This window comes from Pteropus vampyrus, unplaced genomic scaffold (assembly GCF_000151845.1).
Source record: "Pteropus vampyrus isolate Shadow unplaced genomic scaffold, Pvam_2.0 Scaffold17, whole genome shotgun sequence".
In the NCBI taxonomy this organism is placed as follows: Eukaryota; Metazoa; Chordata; class Mammalia; order Chiroptera; family Pteropodidae; genus Pteropus; species Pteropus vampyrus.
Window position 1 is genome coordinate 11,700,853 of NW_011888798.1, and position 21,285 is coordinate 11,722,137.

General features: G+C 37.9%; 1 protein-coding gene across 2 annotated transcripts in view; it reads left to right on the top strand.

Annotated features, from left to right (window-relative positions):
* The window catches only part of NCKAP5 (NCK associated protein 5), a 720,600-nt gene that overhangs the window by 381,806 nt on the left and 317,509 nt on the right, over nt 1-21,285 (top strand). For both annotated transcript variants that reach the window (XM_023527517.1, XM_023527518.1), the window contains one exon: nt 1,730-1,817. In XM_023527517.1, coding sequence (XP_023383285.1) covers nt 1,730-1,817 — 88 coding nt within the window. The remainder of the gene's footprint in view (nt 1-1,729; nt 1,818-21,285) is intronic.

Below are 21,285 nucleotides of genomic sequence, written 5' to 3' on the forward strand. Positions count from 1 at the left end.
TAATAACATAAGATCTGTGAAAATACAGGAAACAGATTTTTTTTTTTTTTTTCCTGGCTGGACACAAGAAGAGGTGGTTTGCATAAATGTGTGGTCACACATCATTCTCTGAGCACTCATCATTGGTGTCTACTGTCTTCTTGAAGTCCTTAATGGGTTGCAGTGCTATTCCCTGTAAAGGCAGAATTTCCTCGACTGGACAATTTTGTTTGCAAACTAATTCCTCACTCTGCTGCTAAATAATTGTATGCCATATTAGAAACGGTGGCATTGTGAACTACACTGCCTTGGTTACGTGCCACTTCAGGGAATTCATGGTCATCCTAGAGCCCTTAATTTGCCATGCTAGAAACCTTAAGTAAGAGAGAGAAGCTGGACCAGCCTGCTTTCTCTCTGAAAATAGTATCATACAGAGTCACCAAAAAAAACAAAAACAAAAAAAACGTGCTTCAGCATGAAACTGTGAGACAGCGAGCTCAGTTTTTGGCCCAGGGAGCATTGTGTTCAGTGCATTTAGTTCAGGTGTTCTGCTTTCAGAGTTCTGGTCCATGAATCCTCATGGATGGGCCCCGAGGACAAGGTCATTCAAACACAGTTCAAATATACATAATGAATGCCTGGCACAGAGTAAGTAGTTAATATTTTTTAAAATAAAGTAACAAAGGATTCATATAACAATGTCTATCAAATACCTACTTCATGCATAATTAAGGGAGACACATAATATGTGACATGTTTCTATACCAAATATAGTAATTTACTTCAGAAGACAAGATAAGAATATATGAAATATTTGAGCATTTAAAGTGTTGTTTTATTTTTAAGTTATAGAATGAATGATTTAAAGTATAAGGCTATACAAATTCAAAGACATGGGAGACCACTGAAGAAATCTCTTAGGAAGTGCAACTTGAGTTGGGTTTTGAAAGATGGGTGGGATTTGAGAATATAAAGAGGGTGTTGGCATTCTAAGAAGTAGTCATAGCATAAGACAACGTCTGGAAATGGAAAAGAGTGTGTTTGTTTCACTCTTTACTTTTGGGCAATTTAGAGGTAGTGTGGTTATTTAAAACAAAATAGGATCATAACATACAATATCTGTTATAACTATAGAAATATTCATAAATACATACTAAGACGTGTATAAAGATATTTATTGTTTGAAATAGCAAAATTTTTGAAGTAATTTCAATTCTGTCAGCAGGAGAATAGTTAAATAATTTATGGTGTCACATTAGTCACATGGTGAAATACAGAGAAATAGCTAAAAAGAATAAAGTAGATCTCCGTGTGCTGGCATGAGAAGACCACCATGGGAAGACTTCACAGTATATGGTGAAAATACATTCATGTGATATTTGTCAACTCTGGGAATTGATTTTAAAAAATCAAAGTGGTATCAAGAAGATTAATGTGGTGACACTGCGTCAAATTAAAAGGGAACAATTGAAAATGGAGAAGGATATTGGGAGATGTTTTCATGAGTACAAAAACAGGGACCTAAGTGGTAAAAAGAAAGAGAGAACCCAGAGACATTCTGAAAAATGATTTTAAAGGACTTTATGACAGACTCTTGATATAGGGGATGAAGGCAAGGGAAGAGAAAAGAAATTTTCAGGTTTAAGCTTAGGAAATATACATTGAAGAATGATTTCTACTAACTAGAACAGACTCATGTTAATAGGAAACCTTCTTTAAAAATTTATTTTTATTTTTTTGTTTTTTTCAGGATGGAAGAAACAGTACGAAATCTATTGCAGAGTCAAGGATCTACAGAGCAGAAAAAAGAAGAAACTGTTAGTATAATGGTCTATCAGGTACATCATGTTTCTTACTCTTGATTGGGTAATGGTCAGCTTGTTTTTCTCTTATTTTTCTAGTTCTATCTTCCCTAACCCAGAGATAAATAAGCAAGTATGATCCAGATCCTGATTCTCAGAGCTATATAATTACTCTGTTTGAAGAATCATGTACATGTTTATTTAACTCATTCATTTCCTTTTAAAAATAATTTATTTTCAATTATAGTTGGCATACACTATTATATTAGTTTCAGGTGTACAAGATAGTGATTAGACATTTATATAACTTATGAAGTGATCACCCAGTACATCTAATACTCATTTGACACCATACATAGTTATTACAATATTATTGACTATATTCCTTATGCTATATTTTACATGCTCATGACTGTTTTGTAATTACCAATTTGTACTTCTTAATCCCTGCCCCTTTTTTACCCATCTCAACCCCCCCCTCCCATCTAGCAACCCTCAAAATGTTCTCTGTATCTATAACTCACTCATTTCTTGAACTCCTGTGAAAGAAATTATAGATTTTGTTTTTAGGAAGATGTAAAAAAATAACTTTGCAATGAAACAGAGAGACCCATCGAAAATATTGCAGTTCTCTGCAATCAGAACTATAAGAGGTATCTACAGCATTCTCTGGGAACACGGTGCGGTGTGGGGGAAGTGACTCAACCTGTCTGGCATACTTCCAGACAGGAATACTTCCCATCAGTTGGACATTTGAGGTGGGCCTGAAGAATAGAAAATAAGAAGAAGGACATTGGAGGCAGAGGGGAAGCCTAAATAAAGGGGCAGTGGTGTGAATTTGCATGGCAGGCTCATGGAGAATAAGATGCTCAGGGTAGCCAGATAATGGTCAGATGAGAAAAAGTATGACTGTGAGTCTGAGAATGTATAAGAGCTGGATGAGGTCAAGCTTGTATCCTGTGCTTATGGGTATGGCCTTGCCCCTCAGGCGATGTGAAATCTAGAGAGATCTAAAGAGAGTAACTGGTCAATGAAGTAACAAATTGTCATCTTCCCATAGGCCTTATTCCATGGCTCTTTAATACTAGCAAAGTGACCATGCTGGGAAGCAGGACAACTTGAGTATGACCCAGGTTGGCCACACAGATGAGAAGGCTCTGGCAGGTATAGAGCACAGGCACACTATATAGCTAAATTGAAGAGTTTCATTGAAAATCACTTAAATCACAAATAGAGCCCTAGTATCCATTGCACGACTATACGTGGAGAGCTAAAAAGTCTACAGAAAGCAAGGAAAAGGGCAGAAATGTGAGGTAATTGCTGGGCAGCTGTTGGTATTTGTGGGCTAAAAAACAAGTTGGGTTTGAGGAGGCAAGCATAGGAACCCTGCTGGTAAAGATATTTTCACACTAGCTTCCCTGAATTCACGGGTTGGGTTGCTGTGCAATGCAACTTCTTATGAAAGAGATTGGGAGGAATCTGATCATAAAAGTCACAATATCATACAAAGTTAAAAAATCTAGGAAAAGTTAGCCTTAAGAAGTTTATGTCCTCAGTAGTTGACTCTTGAAACATATACGGGACTACCTTGGGACAAAGGGACAGCCGTTCTTCATCTCCAGTGAATATAATGAAAAGAGTTGACTTAAGTTGCCCCAGAGGAGATTAAAGTTAGCACCATAAAGACAATAGAAAAATCAGTAAAATCCATTTCTTGTGAAAGGATTTAGATTTTTTCTTAAGGAGATGGTCTTTACATAGATAGGGAATACATGCTCTGCTTTTCCTGATGTGAGGTCTCTTAAAGTTAGGGTAAGGACTTCAGTTCTCCTAGCCCTGAGTCTTTCCTGGGCATTGTATCTGCTTTGATAGAAAATTGAGGTTAAGTAAAAACAAAAGGCGACTTGATCCTGCATTAAGTTCTATGAAGCCTAAAAGAGCCATATGAATCTGAAACATAAGTAATTTGCTCCCCCTCACAGATCACACCAGTCTTCAATTAGAACTTAATAATTCAGCATTGCTATCGTGCTTTTTAAAATCTCCTCCTTAAGACTCATCCAGGTTCTTATTTTCTTTTGATCATTTTTTTCAGATCTCTCCATCACTTGTTAGTCAAATCTGTGGTGTAGACACTTAACGTCATCATCAGAGTTCATTTTGTGAAGCCAGGAGCTACTTGGACAGATACACTTTTAAAAAATGTGTTTTAAAACTGTTTTCCTCTATGACCCAGTCTATTTAGGAAATCAACTCTTCCCTCAAAGGCAGGGATCCCCAACCCTCAGGTCCCAGACCCATATGGTCAGTGGCCCAGGCCGCACAGCAGAAGGTGAGCGGCCTCAAGCAAGTGAAGCTTAATCTGTATTTGCAGCCGCTCCCTAGTGCTAGCATCACCACCTCAGCTCCACCTCAGATCATCAGGCATTAGATTCTCATAAGAGCACCGGTCCCTGGGGCCAAAAAGTCTGGGGACTGCTGCTGCAAGAGGAATTAATACTACAAAAAGGGATTTTTCAGTCATTGCTCTAACTGACCTCTGGCTCATTATCTGGAAAGTAGGAGATAGACATGGGTTACATGACCCATAGGTCATTTACACATTCAGTAGATATTTACTGAGCTTGTAGTATTTACTAGACACAACCTTGTTCTCTGGGGATTCAAGAAACGAGAGTAGAGAGAAGAAAAAGAGAAGTCTTGGTAGGTAGCACTGAGGCCCAGGGAGGTCCCTGCCAGCTCACAAATTCTGATATTCTAAATGTGGCTGACAGTAGCAAAATAGGCTGTGCAAGAGGTACGTGATGATAGAGTGTAGCACAGAGTTAATACCTACCTGAAGCCAAATCTTGTGTTTCAGGTGAGAACCGGGAGATTTATTTCTTCATAATGTGGGATGTTATTAGCACACCTGACTCAGATTTTCCAACAGCAAGATTTCTCTGACAGGAGCCAGAGGCCTGTGTAAAGTGTAGGCCCATAGGAAAGCTGGAGTTCGTTTCATTTTCCACTGTGGAAGTGTTTGTTTTGAGGCTTTTATCATTGAGCTAATGTAATAATAGCATAGTAATAGCTTTCTTTGTTCCAGGCCCATGCTAATTGTTTTGCATGCATTAAAGCGTGGTCATATTTTGTTCAAGAGGTGTGGTCCTGAAGACCTCTCATAATTTGTTACTAGTATAATTTATAACTTGCATAATTCAACACGAATTCTCCCAAAGGATGAGGCAGACCCACCATGTGGCAGTCGGTAGTTTAGAGTTTACCAGTTTTGCCATTGTGCAGTTCTCAGCTCATCTTTTAATTTGGAGAATTTACATGACTTCAGTGTTTCTGCATGAAGTGACATTAATAACATTTTTATGTGACTACAATTTCAAATTTACCTAGTTCAGAGTCCCATTGAATGTGACTAGATTGTAGCTCATTCAGCCCCCACGACAACTTTGTACAGGAGGTACTGTCGCTATCCCTATCTTACAAATTTGGACGTAGGCTCGGAGAGGTGAGTACTTGCCTAAAGATGCACAGCCTGGAAATAGCCTAGAAGAGATTTGAATCCTAGTCTGTCTGACTCCATGGCCTCAGCTCTTTATGCTGAGGGATACTGAGAGATTACATGATAGGGCCTAAGTTACCCACTGATTATTATCTAAGTTGGGATCAGAACCTAAGCCTTTCCACTTTCTATCTAAAGTTCTTTTCATTCGTTTATTCATTTATTTTCTCATTAATTTATTTAAATGACAGTTATTCAATTTTTTTTTTTTTATATAAGTCTATTAGTTTCCTGTTGCTGTAACAAATTTAGTGGCTTAAAACCACACAAATTTATTCTCATACATCTGGAGGTCAAAAGTACAAAATCACAGTACTGACAGGGCTACATTCTTTTTGTAGGCTTCACGGCAGAATCGTTTCCTTGCCTTTCCAGATTCTAGCATTCCTTGGCTTGTGGCCCTTTCCTCCATCTTCAGAGTGCATTACTCTGAGCTCTGGTTCCATTATCATATCTCCTTAGAAAAAGGAGTTTGACCTTCTCCCTTCCTTTTATAAGGACCTTGTGATTACATTGGGCCCATCTAGACAATCCAAGATAATCTTCCCATTTCAAGATCTTCATTTTAATCACATCTACAAAGTCTCTTTTGCCATATACGGTAATATATTCACAGGTGTCTGGTATTGAGATGCGGGCATTGGAGTGTTTGGCGGGGTGGGGGGGAGGTCACATTATTCTATCTATCACACTAGGTGACATTAATCTAGCAGGCTGGTGGTGCTTAGCAGACTCCGAGCTAAGTGCTCGAGACACAAAGATGCCTGCCTGATAGAGCCTTCTTCCTGGAAATCTCACATTGTTCGCAGGATGCTGGACAGGGAGAGGAAAGGCAAATAAATATGTGTGACAACGTGATAGGAGTCAAAATAGCAGGTTGCACAGGGTTCTGGGAATACGAAGGAAGACGCCACTAAACCTATTGCACTGTTCTCCCTGGCGACTCTGCCTTCTGCCTCAGACATTTTTAATAATTTATTTCCCTTTTCTTTTAGTCTCTGTTGTCTCTTGAAATGGACTCAAGAGTCATGAGCTTCCTAGTGAGTCCCACAGCCTGCCTTTCTCAGAACATCTTATATTTCCAGTATTTTAATACAACATCTGACTATCAGGACACATATGTTTGGTGCTTTACAGTTTACATAGTACTTACACAAAACGGATGTCATTTGTTTGTTCCAACAACCTCTAAAATGGATATTATCATCCTCATTTTTACAGATAAGTCTCAGAGGGACTCTGGCAAATGCTAAGTGGTAGAACTAGGAATAAGTCACAGAGTTTCCTAAATGAGATACGTGGAATGAAACTGAGCAGTTATCTGTGGAATAATTTGATTGCTGGGTGGAGACTGGGCACAAACTCCCCAGTTCACAAAGGGAAAGCCATGTCTCAAAATACAAAAATAAGTGAAAGTAAACAAAGATAAATTCATAAGCTAAATAATGTTCATGCGTGTCATTTTCCTGTGAGAAAGACAAAAACACGAGTAAGAGAAATATTATTATACGTAGCAACAAGAACAATCATTTTGTTAGAGGGAAATAAAAGATCTCAAAAGATTGTAGAGGAGCTTGAATAAGTAGAAGCATCTTCAGTTTCCCTTCAGCTTTTTTTTTCTTTCTCCAGTTTGTTCTCTCTAGGTGTTTGGGGGTTTCTTATGTACTGTGTTTCATATTCTTGTCATCCAGGCCATCATTTCATTTAGTCAAGTTAGGAAACATTAGAAAAAAATCACAATTAGATATGGAAGGGGGCAATTAAGCATGAATTAAATGGAGTAACTGGTTGGAGAGGGGCATCATTCCTTCAGCTTCATCTGTCAAAATATTTAAACACAAGCAGCCTGACTTACATACCAAAAACCCTGACCCCAGGGAGGGATTACTCCCTTGCAGTCCTCTCGTATCTGTAGCTACTGTCTATGCTTTTCTGTTGTTGCTGGTACATTTCCTCCTGTTTCTGTTTTTCTCTCTGGAACATAAAGTGAACCTGCATAAGCTAATTAATTGAAAAAGAAATAAGTTGATGGACAAGTGGAAACACTAGCAAGGCGAAAAAAGAGCTGTCTGTGGAATAGCTTCTGCCACTAGCAAGACTTATGACCTCAGGCAGCCGCTTAAACTCTTGAGATTCCTTGTTTTTCGTATTTGTAAAAGCGGAGGTTTTGGACTAGATTAGGAATCACAAACACAAATACCTACAGCTGCCAAATAATGCAAATGGTTAAAGCAGGCCAGGTATGGGAAAATAAATAAATCAAGTGTCCTCTGGAGTTTGCATTCTATTTTTCTACTTTTGATAAGAAAATAAGTACAGAGAGAGGATTTGTTTGTTTGTTTTGTTTTTGTTTTCTGATTTTTTTCTTTTTAATTAAAAGATAAAAGTCTTGATATTGAAAACCATACTATAGCAACCCACACCTGGTTTAATGCCAAAGGACAGTAGGGAGTAGTTAGAGACTGAGGCAAACTAAAGAGCCTCTGTCTGGCCTAAAGGCAGCAACCATGGCCCAGCAACAGCTGCAACAGATTCAGATGATCCAGAAATACACGTCAGTGTGGACGGATGGTCACATCTCAAAAGAGGTGAAAGCTTGTATTTTTATGAGCAGTTTCTTTGTCTGTAAATAAGGCTTGATTTTTTATACATGGACTAACACATATTAAACAAGGGGCAACTCTCAGGACAGAAAGGTAATTTCTAGGGTTTCTGTTTGCTCTTAGAACTTTGGGATTTTGACACTTCTTTACAATCCTGTGAGGCCTGGTCTACACTAAGTGCAGTACAGAGGGCATCCGTCTATACCACTGTGTCCCACACTGCCGACTCTTGCTGAGCATCTACCATGGACTGGTCATATACTAATCATTGTACAAGTGTGAGCTCATTGACTTTTCATGAGAACTCTTTGAAATAGGTACTAGTATATTCCTCACTTTACAGAAGAGGAAACCGAGGCACAGAAAGGTTAAACTGCTTGCCCAAAGTGACACATTACCAGTGTCAAGTCATTTGAGCTCCTTTGTACCCTTTTAGCTGGGTGAATAGGTCACCATAAAAACTAAGTGCAGAAACTTTGTCAAGAGCTGCAGTGAGTCCCTGACCCAGGAGAGAACAGAGAAAGGTAGATATAGTGTTGCAGCCATGTTGCAGCGGTGTCCAGATTTGCCTCTCTCCGCCTCTTTACTCTGTCTTACCTTCACGGAGAGCCCTGAGCTATGCATTTTCTAAGCCCAACTCCATTACTGCCAGTGATGGTCTATGCTCAGTCATTGATTTCTTAGCCTGTATTTAAAGCAATATAATACGTTATACAAATTCTTTCCATTGGAAATGATATAACTGAAAATCGAAATGAATTTTTTCTTAAATAATTCCTTAAATGTATTCTCGGATGTGACTAAGCAGCTGATGCTTGAGCAAAAGGAACCTTTCTAGTTATTCTAAAACCTGTCAGTCATCAAATATATATCCAGTTCCTTTTATGCACACGGAGAGTATGTGACATAGCCTGGGACCCTCCTCACTGAAGCCCAAGGCTGGCCTGGCAGAGGTGTTACTTCACAAGTGATAATTCTTATCAGGGGTAGAATATTTTTTAACTTAAACTTCACCTCCTTTTTTTCCTATAATGGCTTAAGCCTATAATGGCTTAAGTGTTCTTTAGGCGAATTCAAAAATTTAAATGCACTAGAAAGAAAACTTACGGTTGAGAAATTACATTAAACAATTACAAAAGATACCTTTTCTAAATAAGAAAGCTCTCTTAAAAATAGCGATATTTCTAGTATATTTAAAGTGTGACTTTTACAAAATTCTAACATAATAGCATTTTTTTTTCCATGAACATGTGTAAATGCAGGGCAAAACTGAAGTCTCTCTGGTTTTTGAGAGTTGCAAAGTCCCTGACTCTATTTCCTCATTGAAGATCAGAATCACTTGAGAGAATCGTAGCAGATTCTGCTGTCTGGGAGCCTCCTTGTAGTTTTTGACTTAGAATGATCTGTTTTGTTTCATCATTTTCGAGTATGATATGGGTCATCTTGGTTCCTCTGGTCCATAGATGTGTTGGCAACCAGTGAGGTACTCCAATACCCATCCACTCCATCATCAGCGTTCCCTCATTTTGCAAAGGAGAAAATGGAGATGAAGTTCGGAGTCCAATTCTCAGTCCAGTGCAAAACTGAATATGCATCTATACTGTGTGTATATACTGATTCTTTCACATGCAATACTTTTTTCAGTAAGTGCCCTGGCAGTTAATTAGCCAAGAGAACTGAACTCTTTAGAAGTCTTTAGAAACTTGACTCTAATTTATACAAGTTATTCAGAAAAGTGTTTCATTTTTCTTTTTTTACCTACACAAAATAAGGTAAACAAATGCAAATACATGGATCAGCAGTCAGTACATTCAGTGAATTCATACCAGTTGGGAAAAAATGATCTGAAATTCTACTGTCTGTTGGGAGAGTGACTAAGTCTTTGCACAGATATTTATAAAATCATAATACACAATAGGATATAAAAGATTTTATTGAGTGCTTTTATTTATGTCTGTGGCCTGTAATCTCAGGAAGTCTCAAGTGCTTTCGATTCTGCTTTAAGAAATTTGGCCTTTTCTTTGAATTGCTGTGAACTTTGAATAGCTGCTGAGGTGGGTAATGGTAATAAAGGGAATATTTTTATTGTGTATTAAGTTTTAAAGGGCTGAAACTGTTCCTTGAGGAAGCAGTTTTCTTCCTTCCTCTTTGTTCTTTTTATTTTGTTTAAAGCAACATCCTTTATTCATATGTTTAGATAAAGAAGGTAGGAATTTTTTCAAAGCCAAAGTGTGGGATGAGATTCAGTACAGCCAAAGTGTGTCCTACATAAAATATTTCTCTTCTCTTTGAAATTATTCTATACGATGAATTTATGATTTTTACACTACAGAAATAGCTTTCTAGAGTTCCAGAAGTTTTCAAAACAGTCTCATTTGGGAGCACTAGCTTGTTAGCACACCTGACTAGAGAGAATGTTCACCTCTGTAATTCCAATGTCACGTTAAATACTGTGAAAGGAATAGATGAGATTTAAATATTATCACTAAGAGTTTAAATAGTTCCTACTTCTTGGGAATTTAAAATTCTTGGTTTAATGGGTTCTGACTCTACATTCTAGTTCTCAATTTCTGTCTAAAATCTCTGCTCAGACATGAATATTTTTTCTGTTAGATGTTTTGACCCTGGACTGAACTCTTATCAAATAAAAGCAGAATATAGTCTCTCTGTGAAAACAAAAGTAGCCTATGAATAAAATGGTGCCCTGGAAAAGCACCTTCTCTTCATACAGGTGAGTGGGTTTTTGACAATAAACACGAACTACTTTCCTCAGCTCATCTCGGCAGAGGACCAGACTTTATATTGGAATACTCAGATGATGTCTCAGGCCAGGAAGTTTTGTGGATAGAATCCAAAAGATGTTGCCCTTTAGTAAGTGTGTGGCTTGGGCAAATACTTTGGGCACTTCAGATCATTAACCAGATATATCACTTATTTCTTTCTCTTAGGAAATGAATGAATTTGAACAGAGCAAAATCACAATGAATCAATCCTTGATCTTTGATCCTATTTTCTTAAGCCACCTGAGGCTACAAAACTATAATTTTATTTTTTTAGGGCAATATCAATGTTTTATAAAACGGAGATAGAATAGTTTGTGGAAGAAATTGTACAATTTTGAAATTAGGAAGTAGTTAAGAAAAAAATGGAAAGTGCCTGCTGGAAAAAAATACGCTTTCATTCCTGTGATCTCTCCTCTGCAGTAACCTTTCAGCTATATTATCTTTATTGATTTTGTGTGCACAGTGAGCTCAGCATGGCAATGAAGAGGAATCACCACGTGCGGGGTGAGAGAAAAATGATCTGGCCGGGGGTCTGCTATGTGCACTTAAGCCATCATGGGATTCAGGTGTTAATTGGCCCCACAGACATAACTAAGGAGACAGAACCAGTGCCCTTGCAGGCTCAGAAGCTTGTCCCCAAGCCCTGGACCGCAGGTTCCGGACTGGGGAAAAGTGGCATCTGTACCAAAGTGTCTTCTCCAAGACTCGGGTTCACTGTAATACTGAATGAGTTTTCAACCTAGCTGGGTCCCGACCCAGAACAGCTTCACAGAATCTCCAACCATTGAGCCTGGGTCTTGATATGTTTAAAATATCCTCAGGTGATCCTAATAGGTCTTTAGGCTCATGAGTCAGTCAACACCATGTTCATGAAGCTCTTTTCTAGCCAGCTCAAATCTATGAGAAGAAGTACAGAAGAAGATTCTTAAGAAAGTTTCTCTTATGGGGTGTAGGGGAATATAGGTCAGTGAAAATTCAGTAATTCTTTTTCCTCTCACTAATATTTTGCTGTTACCGGGAGGGAGAAGTTATCTAATCTTAGGTCATTTAAGGCCTATGCCAGCTGTGCCAGTGTCCAAAGATGAAGGATTCACCCCCTGTGCACTGGGGTTTGTAAACTTCTCAGGCTCTTAAAGGGAGCAGATAGTGAAGTTCACCGAACAAACATTGTTCCTTCCACCCCACGTCAGTCTGCTGGCTACTCGTTCAAACATAGATGCAAACAGTGCTGAGTATTTCTTTTTTTCCCTGTGCAAGAGTTAATTGAGATTAACAATAGGAAGAAGCAACTTGAGGAAAGGAAAGTTGTACACCGTTAAAAAGAATGCCATGCACTCTCAGCAGCCTCTAGCTTCCTAGAAACCCCACACATATAAGGGGTAGTGGTTGCGGAATGCATGAAGGGGAATACAAGTAAGAAAAGGTTTCAGGGTCAGACGGACCCGGAAGTAGATACCATTTTCCAGTCTCAGTTAGTTTTGTCATCTTGGGAAACTTAATCAATTTGGGTCTCACTTTTCTTCGTAATGGGTGTAATAAAGCTAAACAGAAAGGCTGCTGTCTTTGCAGTGCTTTCCCAGACGTGATTTCATCTAACAGTTGGAGACAGTGCATGACAACGTGCATAGCACAAGTTCAATATTCAAGGAACAGTAGCTATTACATACTGTTATTACCCATCTAACCCTATCTATCTACTCTTCTGTTCTTTCTCTTCACACAGTCAAATTCCTTCTCTTACCCTGTCTTACTCTAGCCTGTCCTAGCAGCTAGCATCATGGAAGGTGTTAAAAATCTAAAGGTTCAAAACTGGAGAAAATGACAAAACTCTGAGAAACGTGGACATTTCAGGAGTGCTAAACCCAGGTCAGGTTCCCAGACAGGACTGGCCTTTTGGGTGGTGGCTTCTCTCACTGCACAATCTTATCATCCCCAGACCCTATCTACCAATATTTTCTCATTTAGATATTTCTCTATTCAAGCAATATTTTCTCATTTAGATATTTCTCTGAAGTTTCATCTATTCAAGAATTATTCTACATGATGAAGAATCAAGAAAATAAATATAGCAGGTCCTTGAAGAACATTTCATTCAATGTCGTTTTATTATAACGTTGATGAGAAAAAAAAAAAAATTGATTCCCGGCTCGTGCCACTATTGTGTGAAGTGTGCATGTTCCCCCCATGCCTGCGTGGGTTTTCTCCAGGAACTCCAGTTTCCTCCCACGTCTCAAAGATGTGCACATTGGGTGAACCGGCATGTCTAATTGTCCCAGTCTGAGCGAATGTGGGTGTACGTGAGTGTGCCCTGTGATGGAAGGGTGTTCTTTCCAGGGTGGGGTGCTGCCTGGCGTCATGAGCTGCTGAGAGAGGCTCCAGCCACCTGCGACCCTCAAATGGAATAAGCAGTTTGGAAAAGAATTATCTTACTTGTTTTACTAATCTTTTTAAAATGTACATAGAGCTCACGTTTACCTTAATGTTCAATATCAGAAGTGTTTTGGGATCTTTAGAAGTTCAGTGATGTTTTTGTGACTAGAAATATGCCATAGGAATGTAACGCTTGTTTGTATCATTAGCCTGTGGTAAAATTGCTTTTGTTATATGTCTTTTCACTTAAAGTCACAGTTTCCGAGAATCTATCCATAAAGTGAGAATTTATTGTACTTAAGGAAAAGTCATCTGCATATTAGTGTGAACCAGTTAAATCTGAGGGCTTTGCTCTATCAACTCATCTCAAGAAACTGCTATTTAGAATACAGGATTCAGAGGAGAAAGACAAAAGAAAATAATTTTCCTAAAGTAATTTAGGAGTTTGTAATCCTCTGTATTGATTAAGTAAGTCTGGATGACACTTTGCTTTGGAAAAGGGTACCAGGAGAGAGAGGTGTTAAGAAGTAGCATTGGGATAGAGAAGTGAAGAGAAAGCTAGAAAATGCAACTTACAAATTACAACCATCATTTCTACAGTTTTCCAGATGCCATAGGCATACAAAAGGAGAAAGAAGACACTGTTCCCTTTGTTCTTCTGACCTCACACTCTCAGGACCCAGATCACAGGCTAGTATGATTACAGTAACTGTCGAAGGTCTGATATGCTATCCTAGGGCCTTTTAATGAATTCCTTCTGTGGAGTGTACCACATGTCAAACTGACAGGTTCAAAGGAACTTTTGGAGCAAAGCCATTGAATTGGGGTCTTATAATGGCTTATATTCTTCTCTCATCTGTTTAAATGAACAACGAAAGATTTATCATCATCATGATGAGTCCATTGTTTTGTAAACAAATCAAAATATATGTTTTCCCAAGTGTGTTCTGTTTGGTAGGATTGCCACCCCATACCCCCAATAAATTTTGTTTCTATGCTACATTAATAAATCAGCCCAGTAAATTTATTTCTCCCCACTTAGGCCAAGCCTATAGTTTAGTCTGAATTAGTAAGCTTCTACTGAGATTATAAGTGAGGATGTGAAAACAACTCCATCGCAAGGATTCTCCTACGATCTTTTTTTATTTACATAATAACTTGTTAATATAAAAAGATACGAATTAGGCTAAATTTCTCTTGAGTTACTATATTTGATTTTTTCTAATCTTCTATTATTGTATGGTTTTCTTCTCTACACATTTTTCTTTTTCTCTCCTGAGCATTAGAGAATCATCATTGGAGAATTGGTAGTGAAAATTGCCACAATAATAGTTAATATGTGTTTTACAGTTTATACTTTAACAACATCATCTCTTTAGATCTTCATATTAACTTTTCAAAATAGGAAGGGCAGAAAGTACAACTTCACTTTATGGGTGAAGAAACCGATTTTCACAGAAGCAGTTAGTTGACTTTACAAGCATCACACAGACTCAGGTTGCAATGGTCTTGGTCTTTTGATTCCAAGTCCCATAGTCTTGCAGGAGTAACATTAATTGCATTCTATACCAGCGGTTCTCAAATCTGGCTGTGCCAGACCCCACAGCTAATCCTCACGATGAACTTGAACTCTTGTCAGCCCAACAATTTCAAAGCCTTCCTCTTGAAGCTGAGTTTCCAGAGTGGCCTGAACTATAATTGCTTCTGACTCTTACCAGTGTCAGAGAGTTCTGGGCACACAAAGCTGCTGAGCTGAGAGACAGTGAAAACCGGGCAGAATCCCTACAGTATAGTAAAAGTTATAGACGGAGTGCTTCAGGGCTAATGTTTTAGTGATGGGAAGAGTCTGTAAAATGATCCTGTGGTGTCCTGGAGACCAGGGCTGCTTGGAAAGAGTTGGATCATCTCATAAGTTACTAAGGTAGACAAGAGCAAAGGCCATGTTTACCAGCTGCTTGTTGCCATGTTGCTGTACACAAGGTGGCCAGGCTCTGCGATGCACGATATTCTAAGGAAAGATTTGTAGTGTGACATGCGACGGTCAGTCACTATGTAGAGATGAACAGGATAGTTATCATGTCTTAGATGCTCAGAAGGAGGAAAGTAACCTCCAATATCCAGCCACCTCATTTTGCACATGAAGAAACAATGTCACAGACAAGCAAGAGCCTTTACCAAGACCACACTGCCCATAATGGCAGACTTGGAATGAGAAATCAGTTCAGTAGCTGGTTTTATATTTTCCTTCTTCCTGTGGTAGCAGAAAGTTGCTTAGCACCAAGGTGGCTATTGGTGGGATCTAGAGGACTATTTGTTGGAGGAAGTTGGGAGACCTCTGGGAGACTTTTGTCTCAGGAATCATAACTTGCCTAGTTCATTATTTAAATGTTCAGAGATTTTGCATGAAGAGAATGGTTATTCAAGTTTTTGATGCACATTTATATTGCTTTTCATATGTACATATATATATTCTGACTTTTCTAAATGTATTTAGGATCATGCTTATTTCTTGGTAATCTATCTGAATTTTCTTACCTTTTTTTCCAAGATGAATCATCTGGCAGGGTTACAGATGTCTTCATCAAACACTCTTTGCCTCTCTACTCCCACTGTGGCTATGAGTGGCTTGTCAGAATGTACATCCCACTTGATGACAAAGAATCACCTTCTGATAGCTTCCTGCCGTCTTCAGAGGATAGAGATAAAAATAATAATTTTAATGTCAAAAAGCACACCAAGACAATATTGCTGGCAAAATTTCTTCAGTAAAATCCTCAAACAATTGAGCCCTGTTCTATGCACTGAGTTTTGTCTGACTAGAGAAAGCAAGTATTATATAATGTCCTAGAAAAAAAAATGTAATATTCTTGCTTTATCTTTAAGTTCCATTTAGGCGCAAATAGGTGAGACACTGTTCTGACATGAGCCCGCAAGAGAATTAACTAGATAATCCATATCTGACTTTCAAAAGTACAACTAATGTACCTCATTAGAGCTCTTTCATTAGGTAAGCCTAGGAAGGAGGAAGGTGGGAGGAACAGAGCACCTTGATTAGGAGCGGATCTGTGAGTCTTCGGAAATTCCCAGGGCATTTTAGGATAGACAGCTTTACGACTTAAAAGATGATGTGTTGTGTTCCTGTGTGAGATGCATGTGGTAGGGTGTCAGTTAAAGGAGAAGCATACAAAAATCTCATTTTCTAGGAATGGAAGTTTATTTAAAGGTGTTTTTTTTCTTTTATGCAAATATTCTATTCGTCCACTGCTTCATATTTCTGATAGCAAGGTAGTTGCTTAAAAATAGTTTTCTATTGAAAGTATTTAAGAAAAAGTAATTCAGCTTAAGGTTTACTCACAGTGTCCTCAGAGACAAAGATGATATCATCCCTCATTCAGCTTATCATATTCAGCAATACTGGACGTTTATTGCCTGCTTTCTATGTTGTACAGCATATGATGATGAAGATGTGATATATAAAACATTATTCCTGTTCCTGATGGTCTTACATTATAATTGGGACCTGGAGAACTACATATAATATCTGTTTACTGAATTTGCAATGACAAGTTGGCTTCTCCATATGAACTACTTATTATTATTATAGTTGAAAACAAGAATTCTTTTTTACTAGAGGCAATTTTCTGCCAATACACTCAGTTTAAGAAACTCAGAAGATATATAAATAGTTCTCTGCCAGCAATTGTCAGATTTATATATGTAATTGAAGCAGTATATAGTATAGTATAGTATACCATATTTTATGAAAAAAAATTTAGATATAATGGTCATCTGACTGTGTATTCACAAGGTTAGTGAGAAATTTTTAATTGCTTAAATTTACTTTAAATTAAAATTCTGTTCAGGAATCTCAGACATATGGTTGTTGTATGTATATAAAAAGACATAAGTAAATATAGCCATCTCCCTATCACTAATTAGTCAATGACTGAATTATAATTCATTTGGGATGGCCACTGCTCAGCCCATGATCTCAGCTTCCCTCTAGTGGCTCCCTGGCTCCCTTGACCAGTGAATTATGTCAGAAAATGGGACAGAGGTGGAGAGAGAAGAGAAGAAATCAGAGAATGAATTTAAATGTGAATTCTGACACTAAAGAATGAGTTATTTTTAATACCTCCAAGTGTTTAAGTTTGACCATTAACCACTGAAACTTCCCATCTATATGACTTTCTTACCATTTTTGGCTTTTCTCTGCTCAGGTTATACTCAGACAGCATTTATGGGCTATAATGACATAGTTTCTGCTGCTAATCTTCTTAAATGTCCAGTCACCTGGAGCATACCTTTATTGAAAATTACAGCTCACTTTTTCACACCATTCTATTCCACAGTAGAGTTTCCCTTTGTATAAAGTGCCTTTAGAATTGAACTTTTTTTTTTTTTAAGGAAACAAGTGTTACTGATAGATGGAACAGGCGATATATAAGCATCATCTGAAAATTTATTCATGTAACTTTACAGAGATGTTCAATAGGGAAGATAGTCTGCAACACTGAGGAGTGTTTTGAGTGAAGAATAATAGGGAGTAGATGTGAATTGATATGTGAATTGTTGTGAGTTCATATTAGAGACATAAAGAAAACACTTTGTTCTCTTATCCATCATACACATTTAATCTTGAGGATTTTACTGTGTGCTTAGTTCACTTTGTAAGTCAAATCCAGGGATGAAAAAGAAGAGTTTTATATGTTTTGTCTGACAGTGGTAAGCTTAAACTATGAACAAATTGGGACGACTTTTTAAATCCCGTGATTTATCTGATGCTATTTTTCTCCCTTTAATTTAGTATGCTAGTGCTGAACAAAAGCTGCTAGCGATCCCTGGGAATGTTTTTATGGTATTTGCCGAAGTGCTATCTAAAGTGACAATATATTCTGTGCACCCTCCCCACCACCAGAAAACAAATGAGTATATAAATCACAGAAGCCGATGCCACCGGGGCTCACTGGGGCGGCTGTCAGCCAGACGGCTGGCCTCTACATTTCCATTTAGCTTGTAATATGGTGTGTGTTTATATTTTGAACTGATTGAACCATCATTAACTATGGAAGTGGCAGAGGTTTGTTGAACCTGTTCTGCCGATAGTTATCTGAGGCCAGACCTGACATCTCCGGTAAAATCGCCCGTTCCCTGGAGGAATGGCCTGGGAGCCTTGGCAGAGATGCTGTCAGCAACATGGTTCACAGTTGAATAAAGATCACAGATTCTCAGAATTACCATTAAAGATAGAGCTATAGGTTCATGGGAAAGTCTGAAAGAGGTAACCGAGCTGGGAGAAAGAGCATGACACTTGAAATCAGAACTATTTTAATTTTGGTTCTGCCACTTACTGTTAAACAGGTAACTTAATTACCTATCAGAATCCGTTTTCTTTTTCTTTTCATTAAAGTATAGTTGACATACAATATTCTATTCATTTTAGGTGTATGCCATAGTGATGCGACATTTATATACCTTATGATGGGATCACCATGATAAGTCCAGTAACCATATGACACTGTATGAAGTTATTAGGATATTATTGATTGTATCCTCTGTGTTGTACATTTCATCTTATTTGTACATAAGCAAATTATTTGTTCTATGACTGAACAAAGCCTGTTTTCTGTCTGTCAAGGGAGTCTGGAATATTTGCCCCACATTCCAGTTGCTGCGAGCATATGAATGAATGGTATGTGTGAGGTTGTTTGGTTTAACTCTGAGGTGTTATACAAATACTAGATACTATTTATTATCTTCTAGAAAGAATGTTTCATGCTAACCACCACCCCAATCTATGCCTTATGTGATCATTCCTAAATTATAGCTTTTTATATTTTTACTATGAATTAGTAGGTAGATTTAGCACATGGCTGGATGTTGAAAATGAAAATTCTGTTCTAACTTCTAAGACTGACTAGCTTTCTAAAGCGAGATGTCTGTTCATATTGCTATGATTTCATTTTGCCATCTTTGAGTTAGAAAACTACATGTACTTGAGGATTTTTTGTTTTTTTATTTTGTTTGTTTGTTTGTTTTTTTAGCAGTGTTCAGAGATAAGGGCAATTCCCATTAGAAAAACAATGAACAAGCTGGAACAGAGCATAAGTATTATTATCATCAGCATACTCGCAGTATTTCTACATGTAGGTTTTGTATCTTCCATCAGAATCAAACATCATAAAAATAGAGAGATGAGTAAACTTTCTTTATATTTCTAAAGCCTTACAACCAGGAGATACTTGGAACTCTTTCTCCCATAAGCAGATGCCCTCAGAGAGGACTCAGGTTGGGCATGTTTTCCTGTGGGTGTTCGGGTGTCTCACTAAACTTTCACTCAGTGTGGCTCACAAGGCCTCTCATTTCTAACAGGCAGGAAGTGGAATGTGCTAAATGCAAAAGTTAGATTAGATGACTTCTGTGTTGGGCCCAAGAAAAATACACAGCAAAAAGAGGAAAGGTGTTTCATATAAGAGAGAGATGGGGTCAGGGGATTGGAAGGAAGAGGGAGAGAAAGAGGAAGAGAGGAAGAAAGGAAGAAAGGAAGAAAGAACGATTTTATTAGACAAGGCTTCTTCTAGGCAGGCAGATTTAAAATTTGCGGCATTCTGGATTAACACTCCCAAACTTCAGCAGTGTTTTAAATACTTACCCGTCAAAATTGAGTTTTTACAGATGATCAGATTGTACAAATTTGAATTAGTGTCTTCCTGTGCATTTTATTTACAAATGAAGAAATTAAGGGACAGAGAAGCCATGTGATTTGACGAAACTCACACAACTGGTTAGTGGCAGAGCTAGAAATGGAATGTAGATTTCTTACTTCTACTTGTTCTAAAACTTGATAAAAATGGGTCTGTGTTTTCACCCTGGATAAGAATAGATCACAGTGAGATGGAACTTGATAGACCTCAAGAAACAGATAACATTAACTCTCCCTTTATCCTGTCAAATGAAACGCCAAGAAATGTCCAAATGTGACACAAACTGTCTTTCCTCTCTGCTCTAATTGGAGTTCTTCAATTATCCTCACAGTCTTGGGCTCAGACTTGGTGTTATTCCCTGAGTGATAGGGTGGAAAACAGCAGGGCTGCTGCGTTGAAAATGAGCCTTTGTACATACACCAGGAAATCACACCTACCCAATGGGGCTGAGCATGGGGCAGGGACAATGGGGACAAGAATATTTAAATTTCTTTTATTGCTTTTCTTACTATGGAAATTATGAGACCATTGTAACAAACAACAGCCACTTCCTACCTCATTTAGGAACTGATGGACAGATTTGTCCTTATTTTTTTTTATAAAAACAAGAAGCTAGAAAGCATTATTTTTAAATTAAGAAGGCTTTCAAAGTAGAATTGTTTTCCTTCCATTTACACAGATAGAACCTATCTTTAGTACCCCTTGCAATAGAAGCCATTGAAAGTAGTTACAAACTGTTAATGCCATCTGCTTGCATGAAAAAGTACAATCTCAGAACGCAGAAATTTTCCAAGGGTTTTTCATCACACTAATATTGAATAGTTTCTTTTATATATGTCAACATCTGACATCTATTACAGAAGCAGTATTTAACAAGCTATGGATGAATAGGTCCCAGCTTGCTTGGCTTACAATTATAGTCCAAGTATACTATTAATCGCCACTGCCCTTTACTCTTCGGTGAGTATTGATTTGAATAATTAATTATCTGTGTATATACTTATTAATTATAAAAAATTAAATCAAATAAGTAACCTCAAAAACTTACCTAAAGTGAAAATGATTCATGTTCTATGGTGGAGCATCTTTGTCCAGAGGATCTTAAACTTCGATATGGATTAGAGTTACTGGGGTGTTCTCTAAAATTAAAGATTCCTGGCCCCACTCTTAGAAATGGTGATTTACTAGAGCCAGATTTGGCCAAGGCATCTGAATTTTAAACAAGTAACACTTCTGTCCTCACTCCCACTAACTCTGATGCCAGTGGCTGTTGGCCCACTCTCTGAACAAGGACCCAAGGAAATGTTAGTTATTTGTCATTGTTGGAAGAACTGCATGCTAAAGAATCAAAATTACAAGATGATTTACAAACTATGAGGTCCCATTTGTGAGCTTGTAATCTTAATCATAGTTCAACCACTCCTGCTTAGATAATTGCAGTAGCATCTTATTTTTCTCATGTCTTTATTAACCTCCCTTCAATCC